The sequence below is a fragment of the Nyctereutes procyonoides genome, unplaced genomic scaffold (assembly GCF_905146905.1).
Source record: "Nyctereutes procyonoides isolate TBG_1078 unplaced genomic scaffold, NYPRO_anot_genome, whole genome shotgun sequence".
Classification (NCBI taxonomy): Eukaryota; Metazoa; Chordata; class Mammalia; order Carnivora; family Canidae; genus Nyctereutes; species Nyctereutes procyonoides.
The window spans coordinates 64,179,997-64,195,009 of record NW_026575052.1 but is presented as its reverse complement, the minus strand read 5'-3'; the positions used below and the strand labels follow the sequence as shown (position 1 = coordinate 64,195,009).

Below are 15,013 nucleotides of genomic sequence, written 5' to 3'. Positions count from 1 at the left end.
GAGCCCTCTGGAGGCAAGAAACTCACAGGGTGAAAGGGCAGAATCAGAAGTGTGATGAAAGGAAGCACAGATGATTTTGCTGGTTGCAGCCCCACGGCCCTTGTCCTGGAGGTGGTGGTGTGGCCGGAGGGCCGGAGAGTGGCCCGGGGAGCGGGGGCTCCATCACGGCCGCAGCTCCTGAGCTGTGTGGGTGCCGCCCTCATCTGCGACAGGGAGGTGACACTTAGATCCTTTCTGTTGAACGATCTTTCTATTCTAAAGCCCTTGTACCTATGGCAACAGTTACCATTATGCAAGTTTCCTAGGGTTGAAATATTTGTTTCTTGCGCGCAGCGTACACCGCTCGCGCGAAAGGGTTGAAATATTTGTTTCTTGCGCGCAGCGTACACCGCCTCGCGCGAAGCCAGTCTTGCAGGCGGTTTTTGCTGTTGTTACTGTTTTACACGTAAGGACCAGGAGTCACTGAGAGGAGACTTAACTTTGCCCAATTTTCCCTGACTACCTGTGTGGGGGTGAGAAGAAAATGGGGTGTTCCCTCTCGGTTTTCAGCTCGTCTCTCAGGTAACAAATACTCTATCCACCAGACCTGTTTCCCAAGGTCACCCATATAAGGCAACCCATCACCTTGCAAGACATTTTTCCCATTTCTCAGCATCGCTTCATCAGGGAAGTGCAGGGTCACTTCTCTGTAGTTCTGACCTCCTTATTGCTTCCACCATCACCATCAGCTTGTACCCCTCTCTGCACCCCCAGTGATTTTTGAGCCCTTCCCTTACTTCTGGGTACTTACAAGAAACTAGAACCAGCCAAGGCAGGAGGAACTGCTAGCGTTCTATGGTAGAGAAATTTTCTTTTTTAATTGACAGTAAATCAGAATTGTTTTAATGTAGGCCTTTCTCTGGTACATTATTTATTCATTTATTTATTTGAGAGAGGGAGAGAGACAGAGCATGAAAATCGCAAAGGGGAGGAGGCAGAGGGAGAAGCAGGCTATCCACTGAGCAGGGAGCCCAATGCAGGACTCGATCCCAGGACCCCAGGATCGTGACCTGAGCCAAAGGCAGACACTTAACCGACTGAGCCTCCCGGGCACCCCTCCATTGCATTTTTTAAAACTGGAGCTTCTTTCCTTTCTCTAGATAACACTGTAGATCACAGTGGTTTGTGTTTAGAAGACACTCTGTTCTGCACTCAACTACCGGAATCCGATAATACTTGTCTGGATTTTTTAGACTTCTTAGTGGCGGAGGACTTGGACATTTTCCAAGATATTAAATATAAAAGTTAATAAAGGGTAAAGAGTACAATTGGAGTTTAGTATTCCACTGAAGGAAAGAGGTGTGCCTGACGTAGATTCAGTGGCGGGAAGCTAACATGGGGTTGATCCGCTTCTCACCTTCCCTAACACTAATTCATTTCTCCCCAGGCGGTGCTGCTGTGGAAGGTGAATGGATAGGTTTGAGAATGTATCGTAGCTGAATTTTCCTTTGCTGCTTTGTCACCATGGATTTGAAAACTGTGCTTACTTGTATCCACTTCAAGAAAGCACTTAAAATAGTGAGCGTTCAGATACAAATCTACATGAATGGTCATTTTATGTAAAGACTGCTCGTCAGTCTGGTGAGGCTAATTAGGTGGAGTTGAAACCACTCTGAAACCACTCATGGAGTTGGGATATCCTTTGGAACAAAGTTGGCTCCTTTGGAACAAAGATGCCGATTCATGCTAGTCGCAGAATAGCTTGAGTTTAGTATATTTGTGATCGAGAATTTAACTCCAGCATTAGGAAGGAAAACATGCTGTTTGTCCCATAACAAATTCAGTGCAAGCATTGTAGGTTCAGATTTGTCTTTTTAAAGATAAATGGGTGCATGTTCAAGTGTTACTAACTGAAATACACTATATTCAGAGTTCCCGTTTACGTTGTAGGTCTTCTAATGCATTGCCTTATTAAGGGTTCAGATGGATATAAATTTTACTTTGCTGGTATTCAGTAACTCTTATGTTGGAGGTTCAGAGGAGACCAGAGCAAGAGAAATCTAAAAATACAATAAATGGGAACAGCGAAAGTATTTTATTATGTCAATATATGTAGCTGAAACCATACCTCTATGACTTAGACCTCTATGGAAATACAAGAGAAATGTCTTAGAAAATTGTGACCCTCCTGGGTGATGCTGTTAGACTCATAAATGGAGACAGTAAGACAATGAACACATCTCTGATTAGACTCCAGCATTTTGTATCCTTGAATCATTTTAGTGGCAAGGATCCTAAGGAAACCCAACGATAGAGCAAACACAGGGCGGTCTGTATGAAATAAGCCCTGTTTTGTACTGTGTCAAATGGGTAAAGTTTCCCAAGTTAAAGGATAGACTCCAGACCACAGACATCAGATTCAAGGTTGAACAGAAGTCCAGAACTACTGTCAATAAACCAGCAGGGTCGGTGATACCTTTCCTTGGTAGCTGTGGGATGTTGACACACAGGAAAACGGGGGGGCTCTGAAGTTCTTGTTAACCACCTCTGAACTTCAGTGGAGAGCATTCTTTGCGTGGCATCAAAATACTAAAATAATAATTTTGTGTACTGAAAACACTCTGTGATTTTCCAATCCGGCCCTGAGTGCTACTCTCTCAGTTCAAGTATCGTAGTCCCACTTTCCATTTGAGGGACTTTCCAAAAAAAAAGAAAGAAAGAAAAAGAAAAAAAGAGCTGAAGAATCTGCAGAGATAAGAGGGATATTGGCTTGGAGGAAGGAACTTGAGAATCGAAAGGTATCATCAGTTTTCCAGACTGAGAATATGTTTTACTTAAAAAAGTTAGTTTCCAACACTCAGGGTGGGGAAAACAGGCTGTGGTTGCCAAAAAATCTAAACTCAATGGAAGAAACTGCTTGTTCTAGTTGGAAGATTTGTCTCTGGAGAAGCATCTGGGCTGGGAGAGGCAGGGTGTGGTCCAGGAGGAAGGCATACTTAGAGATTTTCTTTCTTGATTAACTTCCTTCCCAGCTCAGCACTCATTCACATTTCTTTCTTTTCTCCTTTCCTTTCCTTTTCTTTTTTCTTTTCTTTCTTTTCTTTTCTTTCTTCTTTTTAATGAACTAAAATTTCCTTCGTCTGCCTTATTTCCATTCTAGCTCGTTCTTTCCTCTGTCCTCACATTGCTACTACAGGGCATTAACCTCAACAGTGAAACCAAGGGTGTGCCTGACTGGCTGCCACCTGGTAGTAATGCATGCATGCATGTCAGTCCTCTCTGTTGCTTGGCTAGTGCAGGAGAGGACCCTCTGCAAATGGGTGGGACCCTGCAGCCCCGGGTGGTTGGCTTTGCTTCAGATTACTCAAAACCTATATCAAAGCCTCATTAAAACCAGAGTCGTTGTTACCTTTAACATACTGTGTTTGCTTCTGTTTTACTATGTTAGTATCCTTGAGCCCGAGGTCCTGACCAGGCTTAGAGGAAGATTGTTCGTGTTTCAGTGTTGTAGTCTCCAAGGTGGATGCACGTGTGTCTGCCCCAAGTTTGGGAGTGGTGGCAGCTTCCTCATTTTTGTGTCTGTGTGTCTTTGCTGTTGTAGAATCCCACCATTCCAATGCAGAAGTTGCAGGATATCCAGAGAGCAATGGAGCTGTTGTCCGCATGCCAGGGCCCTGCCAGGAACATTGATGAGGCTGCCAAACACAGATACCAGTTTTGGGACACACAGCCGGTACCCAAATTAAGTAAGCTTTTCTGCCTACCCCCCTCCTCCAAAAAAAACAGCTGGGTTAGCAACAAACAAACAAAAAACAAAAGAAACTTAACTTACATAATTTGTTTTATACCGCAGATTAGCAATGTACACAAAAGTCTTGTTTTTCTTCTTAAAATATAAATATTGGGTAGTGACATTGGCTTTCAGTAGAGACAACTTTAGAGTTTCATTCCTCTTTCTATTAAAAAAATCCAGCTTCTCCCTCTTGAAACATTATTGTATTAAAAATATATATAAAAGACAGAGTCTCAGAACCTTTCTTGGTCCTGAGCTTCATAGAATTGTTTTTCCTGTGCATAAATTTATAGCAGTCTCACATCTGATTTATTTCAAAGATACAGGAAATTTGCCCTGCTAAATCTTTTTTTAAATTTTTATTTATTTATGATAGTCACACACAGAGAGAGAGAGAGAGAGGCAGAGACACAGGCAGAGGGAGAAGCAGGCTCCATGGACCGGGAGCCCGATGTGGGATTCAATCCTAGGTCTCCAGGATCGCGCCCTGGGCCAAAGGCAGGCGCCAAACCACTGCACCACCCAGGGATCCCCATGCCCTGCTAAATCTTATTGAAATGGAAAATTTTGGCGCAGCTTAACAATAGGATTCTGCAGGCTCACTGCTGGTGTTAATTCCTAGCAGCTCGAGCTGAACAGCTGCGGTTCAGTAGGGACCTTGGGGGCCCCTTGGGAGCACCCTGGGGACTCCTCTGTGCAGGGATGTCTGGGCATCAGGCCTCTCCCCTCTCCCCTCCGCACTCAGCCTGGTCCCTCATGTTCCACTCAGACTCTTGCCTCATAAGTTTCCGTAAACATCATTTAACTCTTCCCTTGTTGCAATAAAAAATGATGCCGTAAATGCACTAAAATGTTTATGACTGTATTAAAAGCTAAAACCTGCTGCTTTCTGTTATCCTCATATGAAGATAGATGATAATTATTTCTCTGTCTGGCTGTTCTTCCTCCTTGATTGTTTGGGTTCCAGAACATGTAAGATGAAGGATTGTCATCCAGATCTTGTAATAATAGTCCAGCCATGTACAAATTATCAGTTTTATCACATAAAAGTCAGGAAACGATCCTTGTCTGTGCCCTCAAATGATGGTTTTCAAACTTTTCAAAGTTACCAGGCCTCTCCCAGCCATGTCCACCCCACGCTTCTTCATAAAACACGGGCTTGGGAATGTGAAAGATAGAGGAAAACAGTTATCCTCACTTGTCTCTTCTTTCAGGCTCTAGAAATACGTGTGTTCGGTAGTGGAGGGAGACTCCAGTATGAATTTACAGGGTTTAAAATGCTGTTGAATTGAGTGAGCTAAAGGGATGTAGGGTTGATTGATCCGATGTATTAGGTTTAGCTGCACATGCTTGGCAAGCTGCTGGTGGCTTTTAGGTCACTGCCCCAGGGGCAGGAAAGCCCGGCTGGCACCAGCACATGTCTTTGGGAAGATAGGGGGCATGCGTCACATTTTGGTGCCCCCTCCCTAAATCCCTGTGGGACTCCCCTAGTTCCAGGGGGAACACCTGGTTTGCATCTCAGTTAAGGCAGCATCAAGGTTGGTGGCAGCAGAGGCAGCCCCACCACCACCACCCCCCTCACCCCCCACCCCACCCCCACCCCCACCGTTGTCCCCAGTGTCCGGTGGGTAGCCAGGCTCTGAGGGGATCTCCTGAAAGGAACTCCAAGGGAACAGCTGAGAATCTGGCTCACCAGCGAGCTGGTGGAGGGGCAGTGAACTTCTGCTTCAGGGGAAGTGACAAAGTCAGGGGGAAGAAAGAAAGAGAAAATGAAACCCCTCCGAGCTGTTGCAGACCTTGTGGCTTCCACAAAGAACGTGTACCTGAAGGTCATTTATTCAGCAGATACCTGTTCCTTTTTTCCTCCTGGTTCTGTTTATTTATCCTTTTGGGTGTCATTGTCATTTAGCAACATATTAGCTTCAGGGGTCAAACAGAATGATACCACATTTGTGTACATTGTCAAATGACCCCCACAGGAGATCTACCAACCATCCCTTACCACACCTAGTTACAGATTTTTTTTTTCTTGTAATAAGGACTTTTAAGATCTCCTGTCTTAGCAGCTTTCAAATATGCAATGCAGTATTATTAACTATAATCATCATGCTGTGTTTACATCCCCTGAACTTACTTGCTTTATAACTGAAAGTTTCTGCCTTTTGACCCTCTTCACTCATTTCACGCTCCCACCCCTGCCCCCTGCCAACTGCCAGTCTGTTCTCTGTGTCTAGGAATTCAGAATTTTTGTTTTTTTAGATTCCACATGTAAGTGAACTCGTACAATATTTATCTTTCTCTCTCTGACTTATTTCACTTCCTGTACTGTCTTCAAGGTCCATCCATGTGGTCGCCAATGGCAAGACTTCATTCTTTTTTATGACTGAGTAATAGTCAGCAGATCAGTGTTGAGTATCTGTTGTTAAATGCCAGGCGCTGGGGAGCGTGCCAGGGGAACAGTGATGGGAAAGTAGGAAAGTAGGATGAAGAGAGTGGCCAGGCGGGGATGGAGGGAGGGCCTCCTCCAGGTAGGAGAAAGCTTGAGTCAGGGAAGGATGCTGTGGGAAAGTGATGTGTAAGCTTCTGTCTGCAAACCCTCAAGTGGCCCACCACATGGAGAGCAGGGGAGGGGCTCTGAGAGCAGAGGGAACCCCCAGATGCCATGAGCTGGGGCCAGTGTGGATGAACCCGGAGAACAAGGCCAGGCAGGGCCTGGGTTCTATCCCAGTCACACTGGGAGGCAGTGGGGAAGGATCTGGAAAGGGCACCCTCGTGGAAACCACGAGACGCTGATGTTTTCAGCTGGACTGCCAGCAGCCCCTGTGGAGAGAAGTCAACGGTCCTGAAATAAGTTCTAGGTTTTGCGGGGTGGGGTCAGAGGTCACCTTGTCACCCCCCACCCCCAGGTGTTTGAAATGCAGAGTAAGAAGAGAGCCCATCTCCAGGCGGTCATCAGACCCACACTGTCCCCTGTGGTGCAGCACCATGGATCTGTCACTTAGGGGTTGAGGCTGTCCCTGGGATGTCGTAGTACACACCCTGTCATTGCAGGAGGAAGGATTTCTCCCTCTAATTGGTGAGATGGCAGCTCCTCTCCACTACCAGTCTCACTCCAGAAGGGGCTGAAACAGTGGTGTAACCCCAGGGCCCTAGAAATGATGTCATTCTCTGTAACGGATCACTTTGGCCATCGGAATACACTATAGTTGAATGTTCATTCTTTCTCTCCTCTGCCCCTCCACAGATGAAGTCATCACGTCCCACGGGGCGATCGAAGCCGATAAAGACCACGTGCGCCAGGAGCCCTATTCCCTGCCCCAGGGTTTTATGTGGGACACCCTAGACTTGGGCAACGCCGACGTGGTGAGTAACGCTCCTCGGTTCGACACCTGCCATCGCACAAATTGCTTCCAAGTGGGTGGCGAGCACTGTAGACAGGACACTTGCTTGGTCTTGTAGCTCAAGGAGTTGTACACGCTGTTAAATGAGAATTACGTGGAAGACGAGGAGAGCGTGTTCCGGTTTGACTACTCACCCGAGTTCCTGCTGTGGTGAGTCTGGCCGGACGCCGGGGGGGGGGGGGGGGGGGGGGGCAGGGGGCGCCCCGGGTGCAGGCAGTGGCAGGGTGGCGTGCCTTGGGCTCTCCCTGGGTTCCTGGACACTAACCTGCACCTGTCATCCTTGCCTGTGTTGACCTCAGGGCGCTGCGTCCCCCAGGCTGGCTCCTTCAGTGGCACTGTGGGGTCAGAGTGTCTTCGAACAAGAAGCTAGTAGGGTTCATAAGTGCCATCCCCGCCAACATTCGGATTTATGACAGGTACCTATTAAAGCTTGTCTGTGTCAGTTTCGATGTGTTGCTTTTCCAAGAATTGCAGTTACAGTGGGCTTTTAAAAGCGACTTACTCAGATTGTTCATAGTGGGGGAGATTGTATGGGGGGGAGGGGTCTAAGGGAACTCTCCTTTCTGCTTTGTTTTACTAAATATAAAACTGCTCTAAAAAATAAGGTTGATTTAATTTTTAAAAATTGGACTGTGAACAAGAGGATAGCTGTAGCTCATAAATGCACACACACACAGACACTTGGTTTTTTTTTTAAGATTTTACCTATTTATTTGAGAGAGAAAGCCGGTAAGCTAGGGGAGAGGCAGAGGGAGAAAAAGACTCCCTGCTGAGCAGGGAGCCCACTGCAGGATCATGACCCCAACGGAAGGCAGATGCTTAACCTATTGAGCCCCCCAGGTGTCCCACACAAGACGAATTTTACATACGTGTATGTACATATGCATCAAGATAAAGAAAGCCGTGGTAGGTATTTCAGATGTATTTATATAGAAAAAAATTACCTTAAAAGATTTTAGGAGAGATTTTTTTTTTAAATCTTTTGATCCATAGGACAGCTTTTTTGCATTTTTGCTCCCAGAAAGTCAGAGATCTAATGCATAGTAGGGCTGTTTACCTTTCAGTATATTGAGTGAGTTTCTTTGCTGCTAAAAAACATTTGATGTCAAGGGATCTCTGTGCCACATGGAATGCCTGCATATCTGAGACCAGAGCAGGGAACAGACTTTGAAGCTCTGGAATGTTTACAGCAGCTCAGAGAAACACCTGCTCTCCTGTGGTCAAGGCACCTCTCAGGGATCCTAGAGATTGCATCATAGTCCAAAAGAAACATCTAACCAGATTGTGCAGATAGCTGACCCAGTTATTGTTCTAATTGCATACATTACAGGGAAAAAAAAAACAGATGTAGAAACTTTGAGGCACATCTTACCCATTTTCTAAAGTGAAAACCTACCAAAACAATTAAAGTCTTAAATGTTTTTAGAACAAGGGGTTTGGGTCTCCATGGCCTAGAGTTGTAATCATTTTGGCAGGGGATTTGGGGACTAGCATATCTACCTGAACTTGTGAAATGTCTAAATGATGGGCTGTTTTTGTTAAATATTGTGTTGAAAGGAGTCCCTCAGTTTCTTATTCTTTGAAATTTTATGGGTGTTGTCTTATTTTTTAAAATGGTTTCATCTTACATTCACTCCGATTTTTGTCATCTTTCTTAGTGTAAAGAAGATGGTAGAAATCAACTTTCTTTGTGTTCACAAGAAATTGAGGTCAAAACGGGTAGCCCCCGTGTTAATTCGAGAAATAACCAGAAGAGTGAACCTGGAAGGGATTTTTCAAGCCGTTTATACAGCCGGTGTGGTTCTTCCTAAGCCTGTGGCCACGTGCAGGTAACACCACCACATGCTTGCCTCAGATCTTATCTCCCTGCTGTGTTGCTACCAGTGTTATTCTCATGTGTAACTCGGGGATTTGGGCTTACCTTATTATGTCGTTGGTGTAGTAGCAGAGGTGGAGGCCAGACCCAAGAACCACTACAACCCGTGTTCTAACAATCTTCCTGCTAATGATGCTGATTCTGTGTTTCTGTGTGTCTTCCCTTGGAAAGACCAGCGTTGCCTGTACCTTGGGGAGCCCAGGGAACTATGGTCTTGAAACGTCCAGCATGCTCGCATTTTCTTTGCTCCAAGCACTCAGATATATCCCGCACTCTGCAGAGCTGTCAGGGAGCTATTCCAAATGCTTGATAAACACTGGCTGAAAAGCCCAAACAAGCTTGTTTGCTAAGTGTAAGAAAAGGCTTAAACTCTGTTTTTATGATTTCATCTGTTCTTATCAAGCTTTCAAAGGTTAATCCAGGGAGAAAATGGTTTATCGGATTTGTCCCAGGACTAACCTGTTTGTAAAGCCTCAGAGTTTGTCTCTCTTGATTCTTTGGACTCAAATAAGATGAAACTTTCCCAACATAGTTATGAGGTAAAACTGTAAAACGACTATCTCCTATTAAATTATTCATAAATAACTTGAATAAGACTTTGCAGGTGGGTTTTAATACAAATCATCCTAGTATCCAAGCTGGAATCGCTTAAGAAATTCAAGGTAGTTTCTCAAAAGGTTGTTTTCTCTGGTATGCGTTATATAAAACCGATGGCTCCTAATTTTGGGGGGTGGGGAGGGGATGTTTTCATGTTTTTAAACTTTTTGTTTGCTTTCTATAGAATCAGCAGTGGTCATTAAATACTTGCATACTAGGCATTTTTAACTTTATTTTGCAATTTTATGATTGCTCTTTACTGAAAGAGATGAAAGGTCACAGACTACAAAGGAACATAACCAGGAAAGAAGGACATATTTTAGATGTATAAAACAGCTGATAAAATAATTATACAAGAAGTGGGCCAGCGTCCAGTACCAGGGGTGGCTTGAGTGTACATTAAATCCTCTATACGGCTGAGCTGAGACAAAGACTAAAAACTGATAGGATTAGAAGCCAATCAGATTTTAATACCTTTTTTGTATTCCAGATACTGGCATCGATCACTAAACCCCAGAAAATTGGTAGAAGTGAAATTTTCTCACTTGAGTAGAAATATGACTTTACAGAGAACCATGAAGCTCTATAGACTTCCAGATGTAAGTAAGAATGTTCTGCAGTTTTTCGAACCTGTAACCTTAACTGAAGCTTTTAATGTAGAAAAGAATTATTGGCAAGAGTCTTAAAAACTGGCTCATGTATTTTGAGAAGGTGAATATGTAGCTTTTTAGAGCTCTGGGCTGGGAAAAATAGGGGAGCTCATTTGACAACCAGGTGTTGGGTTTTGTTGTGTTTTTTTTTTTTTTAAGAGTTTTTTAAGTCTTCAGTTTATGGTTGGATGGGATTTTTTTTTAATTTTTTTTTAATTTTTTTAAAATTTATTTATGATAGTCACACAGAGAGAGAGAGGCAGAGACACAGACAGAGGGAGAAGCAGGCTCCATGCACCAGGAGCCTGATGTGGGATTCGATCCCGGGTCTCCAGGATCGGGCCCTGGGCCAAAGGCAGGCGCCAAACCGCTGCGCCACCCAGGGATCCCCGGTTGGATGGGATTGAACTCAAGACATGGACGTTTTAAAATTTTGAGTATTTACCATTTGTTATATAAAAAGGAAAAAGAATTGAGACTTCACATGCTATCTTAACGCAGAGGAACTAAGGAATAGGCTTAGAGGAGAGACCCAGGAGGGGAAATAAGGTCTCATTAAATTGTCATCTTTTCAGAGGGACCTGAGGGGCTCAGTTGGTTAAGCATCCAACCCGTGGTTTCATCTCAGGTTGTGATATCAGGGTCATGGGATCAAGCTCTGCATCAGGCTATGCTCAGTGGGAAGTCCGCTTGAAAGATTCTCCTTCTGCCTCTCCTACCTCCTCTCTTAAGTAAATAAATAAATCTTTTAAAATATATATCTTTTTTTTTATTTGTTTATGATAGTTACAGAGAGAGAGAGAGAGAGGCAGAGACATAGGCAGAGGGAGAAGCAGGCTCCATGCACCGGGAGTCCAACGTGGGATTCGATCCCGGGTCTCCAGGATCGCGCCCCGGGCCAAAGGCAGGCGCCAAACCACTGCGCCACCCAGGGATCCCTAAAATATATATCTTTTTTAAAGATTTTATTTATTTGAGAGAGAGAAAACATGAATGGAGGGAAGGGGCAGAAGGAAAGGGAGAAGCAGACTCCCTGCTGAGCAGGGAGCTTGAACTAGGGTTTGATTGAGGGCTAGGGTTTGAGGACCCTGAGATTATGACCTAGGCTGAAGGCAGATGATTAGTCAGCGGATCCACCCAGGTGCTGCTATATCTTTTCATTAAAGTTTTTATTTATTTATTAGAGAGACAGCATGAAACAGGGGGAGAGGCAGAGGGAGAGGGAGAAGGAGAAGCAGACTCCCCTCTGCAGGGAGCCCGATGCAGGGCTGGATCCCAGGACCCTGAGATCATGACCTGAGCCAAAGGCAGACGCTTATCCAACTAAGCCACCCAAGCGCACCCTACAAAAAATTACCTTTTTAAACTGGCAGATTAAAAAATAAATAAATAAATAAATAAATAAATAAATAAATAAATAAATAAATATAAACTGGCAGATTCCCAACATGATAAGTTGTCTCTTAAAGGGGAATAGCTAAAGGTGTTTACCAGTGTTGCTTTTATTTGAGGCTTAAGATGGTGTATAGATTAACTAATAGATTAATCTATTGCTGTGTGACAGATTACGGCAAATTTAGTGGTTTTAAACACACGTTTGTTATCTCTCAAGTTCTATGGGTCAGGAATCGAAGCCTAGCTTGCCTGGGGCCTCTGCCCCAGGGGTCTCTCATGACGTTGCCATCAAAGTATCCACAGGGGCTAGGTCTCATCTGAACACTTGACTGGGGATGGGTCCTCTCCAACTCACACGGCTATTAGCAGACTTGAGTGTTTGCTGACAGTTGCATTGAGAGCTTTCATTCTTTGCTGGCTGTCAGCCTGAGGCCTCCGTCTGTTCTTCGCCAGGTGAGAGATTCCCCACATGGCAGCAGCTGACAGTGCAGAAGCTTGCTTCATCAAAGCCAGTGAGGAAGTGAGTCTATAGACAGAATCTGCTAGCAAAGTGGAAGTTAAAACCTTATGTAATCAGTACTTGAAGGGACATCCAGTCACTCTTGCTGTGTTAGCTTCACTGGTTAGAAGCAAGTCACAAGTTCCACCCACACTCAGGAGAAGCACAAGGGTGGGCTAATAACCAGGAGGCAGCATCACTGGGGACTGTCTTAGAATCTGTCTGCCACAGATGGGATCTTCCATTCGAAGTTTTTGTTTCACCAGAGCTATTCTTTCTTTTGGGTTGTCAGAAAGAAGTGACTATTTTAACTTGATTGAGAGCTTCAAGTGGAATGACGCCCGTGTTCCTTTCTAACATGGGGAGAGCTTCACCTGTAGTGGCCTTTCTAGGTGTAGTAGACACAGTTCTGGCTGTGTGTTTACTGGGTACGTGTAATTCAGTGGTGGCGACATGAATCAATGTATTTTTTTTCTGATGACAGACGGGAATCAGCTAATTTCTGACCTTAGGCAAAATTTCATAAGGAAAAAAGTGGAGGCGAAGGAAACCAGACATGAGATCCCAGCATCATCATTCCGGAGCTTTGCAACCTTATGGAAGGATCACTAGGCGGAGGCCTGTTCTTCCCTTCGGTCTTAACTGTTGTTGCAGACTGTGGGGCTCAGAATAATGAACTCACTGCCTCTGAGGCCAAGGAGGGAGGGGAACAGAGACCAGAAGAGAGGGAAATGCAAACCGCAGGCAGCATGACAGAGGAGGGTCCACATGACCTGGGGGTTGGGGAGCCAGACTGTTGTGCTGGAGCGGCAGGAGTGAAGGTAGGCGGGTGGAGATGGGTGCTCTGAAAGGGAGGCTTGGAAGATGTGTAGAGGAGTTATACTGTCAACATGAGTTAATAGTGACTGGCCAGGATTCTTCTGAGGCTAGGGGCCAAGACCCAGAGTGACCCAAGGAGGACAGTCATATAGAGGGATATGCAGTAGTGAGCAGAAGGGGGCATGAGACACAGCGACAGTGAGACACCCCCTCTGCAGGCTCCGGAATAAGCCCAACTGTTAAAGACTTTGACATGCATGAGGGATACTGGGTTTTTGTTTTTTTTTTTTTCAAAATTTTATTTATTTGAGAGAAAGAGAGCAAGTGAGCAGGAGCAGGGGAAGGGCAGAGGGAGAGGGAGAAGCAGATTCCCCGCTGAACAGGGAGCCCGATGCGGGACTCGATCCCTGGACCCTGAGATCATGACCTGAGTCGGAGGCAGAGGCCCAACCAACTGAGCCACCCAGGCACACCCAGGAGTGGAAATTAAAAACTTCAGGCATGCAGACTTTTTTCACTAGGGGCTAATGCTGTTCTCCTGTGGTCACCCCAAATTTCAGTTCATCGAGCCTATAAAGCCATGCAGCATGCATGTAAGGAAAGCACCCACTTCCATGTAAATTGCCTAAAATGGGATGAAGGAGTTTTAATACCTGTCATTGGTTTATTCAGGGTGATCAGAATTTAAGCTGTTAGGAGTATTTTTTTACTTTGTCCCTCATCTTTTATGTTTTTATACAAAAAATCAACTCAGGTAAGAGAGTGTTATTAACAAATCGATCCTAAACCACTGGTCCAGCATCCAGATTTTTTCCCCTAATATAGTGAAGTTCACGAAGTGCTCTTATATATATATATATATATATATATATATATATATATATATTCATGTTATTCCCACAACAACCGTTCAAAGCTGGTGTGTCCTTTGCTGCATTTTGCAGATGAAAAGATCAAGACTCATGCAGGTTGACACTTAGACACGGGTCTGTCACTAATCAGAGGGTACTTGGGATGCATGCCCCAGACATCTATGTTTTACCCCGTTATATCCCTTTGTTCCTGCCATGACCTCTCACACACCCCTGGGTGGTGGGGGGGCAGCGTGGCCTGGTCCCCCCGGGTGTCTCACCATGGGTCACTAGAGCATAGGTAAACACACAGGAAAGCAGATCATCAGGGTCCGAATAGTGCTCACTGGTATGTTCCAGTCTTCCTCCCTGCTTTTAAGTCCTGGGGAAGGAGAGAAAAATAAAGAGTAAGATAATGAAGAAAAAGGGTAGAAGAGATGTGAGTACAGATATTAGAAAATCAGAAGGCACCTGGGAGTCTGCCCCATGAGTTAGAAACCGGACAGACAGTGCAGGGTCGCCTGGCTGGCGCAGTCGGTATGGCATGCGACTCCTGATATCGGGGTTGTGAGTTTGGACTCTATGGAGGTGTAGAGATTACTTAGAAATAAAATCCCTTTTTTAAAAAATATATTTTTTATTTATTTGAGAGAGAGCATGAGGGGGTGGGGCAGGGACGGTGGAGAAGGGAGAGGCAGAAGGAGAGGGAGAAGCAGACTCCTGGCTGAGCAGGGAGCCTGATGCAGGACTCGATCCCAGGACCCTGAGATCATGACCTGAGCCGAAGGCAAACGCTTAACCAACTGAGCCACCCAGGCGCCCCTTACAAATAAAATCTTAAAAAAAAAGAAGCTGGACAATGCAGCATATACTAGACCATGGCCTCCCCTATAGGGACCCAGGTAGGTGATATCGCTGCTGGCAGTTATGTGATTTAGGAACATTTTTGTCCCATTAAGTGTAAGAAGAACCTTACTGAACACAACTTTTGCTCTTTGGGTCAGTCTCTTCTTATCATCACTTTCTTTTTTTTTTTTTTCCTTTTTTTCACTGTTTCTGCTTTATGTCTTGTTTGTGGACTTCTGAATATAAGAGCTGACGTTATGATGGCCTAAACACTGAACACCTGTAGTCTCAACTATGACGCAGGGAG

General features: G+C 45.0%; 1 protein-coding gene across 3 annotated transcripts in view; it reads left to right on the top strand.

Annotated features, from left to right (window-relative positions):
* Positions 1-15,013, top strand: part of NMT2 (N-myristoyltransferase 2) — a 69,801-nt gene that overhangs the window by 40,604 nt on the left and 14,184 nt on the right. For 2 of the 3 annotated variants that reach the window (XM_055331636.1, XM_055331638.1), the window contains 6 exons: positions 3,581-3,725; positions 7,017-7,135; positions 7,232-7,323; positions 7,473-7,589; positions 8,832-9,002; positions 10,137-10,245. In XM_055331636.1, coding sequence (XP_055187611.1) covers positions 3,581-3,725; positions 7,017-7,135; positions 7,232-7,323; positions 7,473-7,589; positions 8,832-9,002; positions 10,137-10,245 — 753 coding nt within the window. The remainder of the gene's footprint in view (positions 1-3,580; positions 3,726-7,016; positions 7,136-7,231; positions 7,324-7,472; positions 7,590-8,831; positions 9,003-10,136; positions 10,246-15,013) is intronic. The other variant, XM_055331639.1, reaches the window with a different exon arrangement.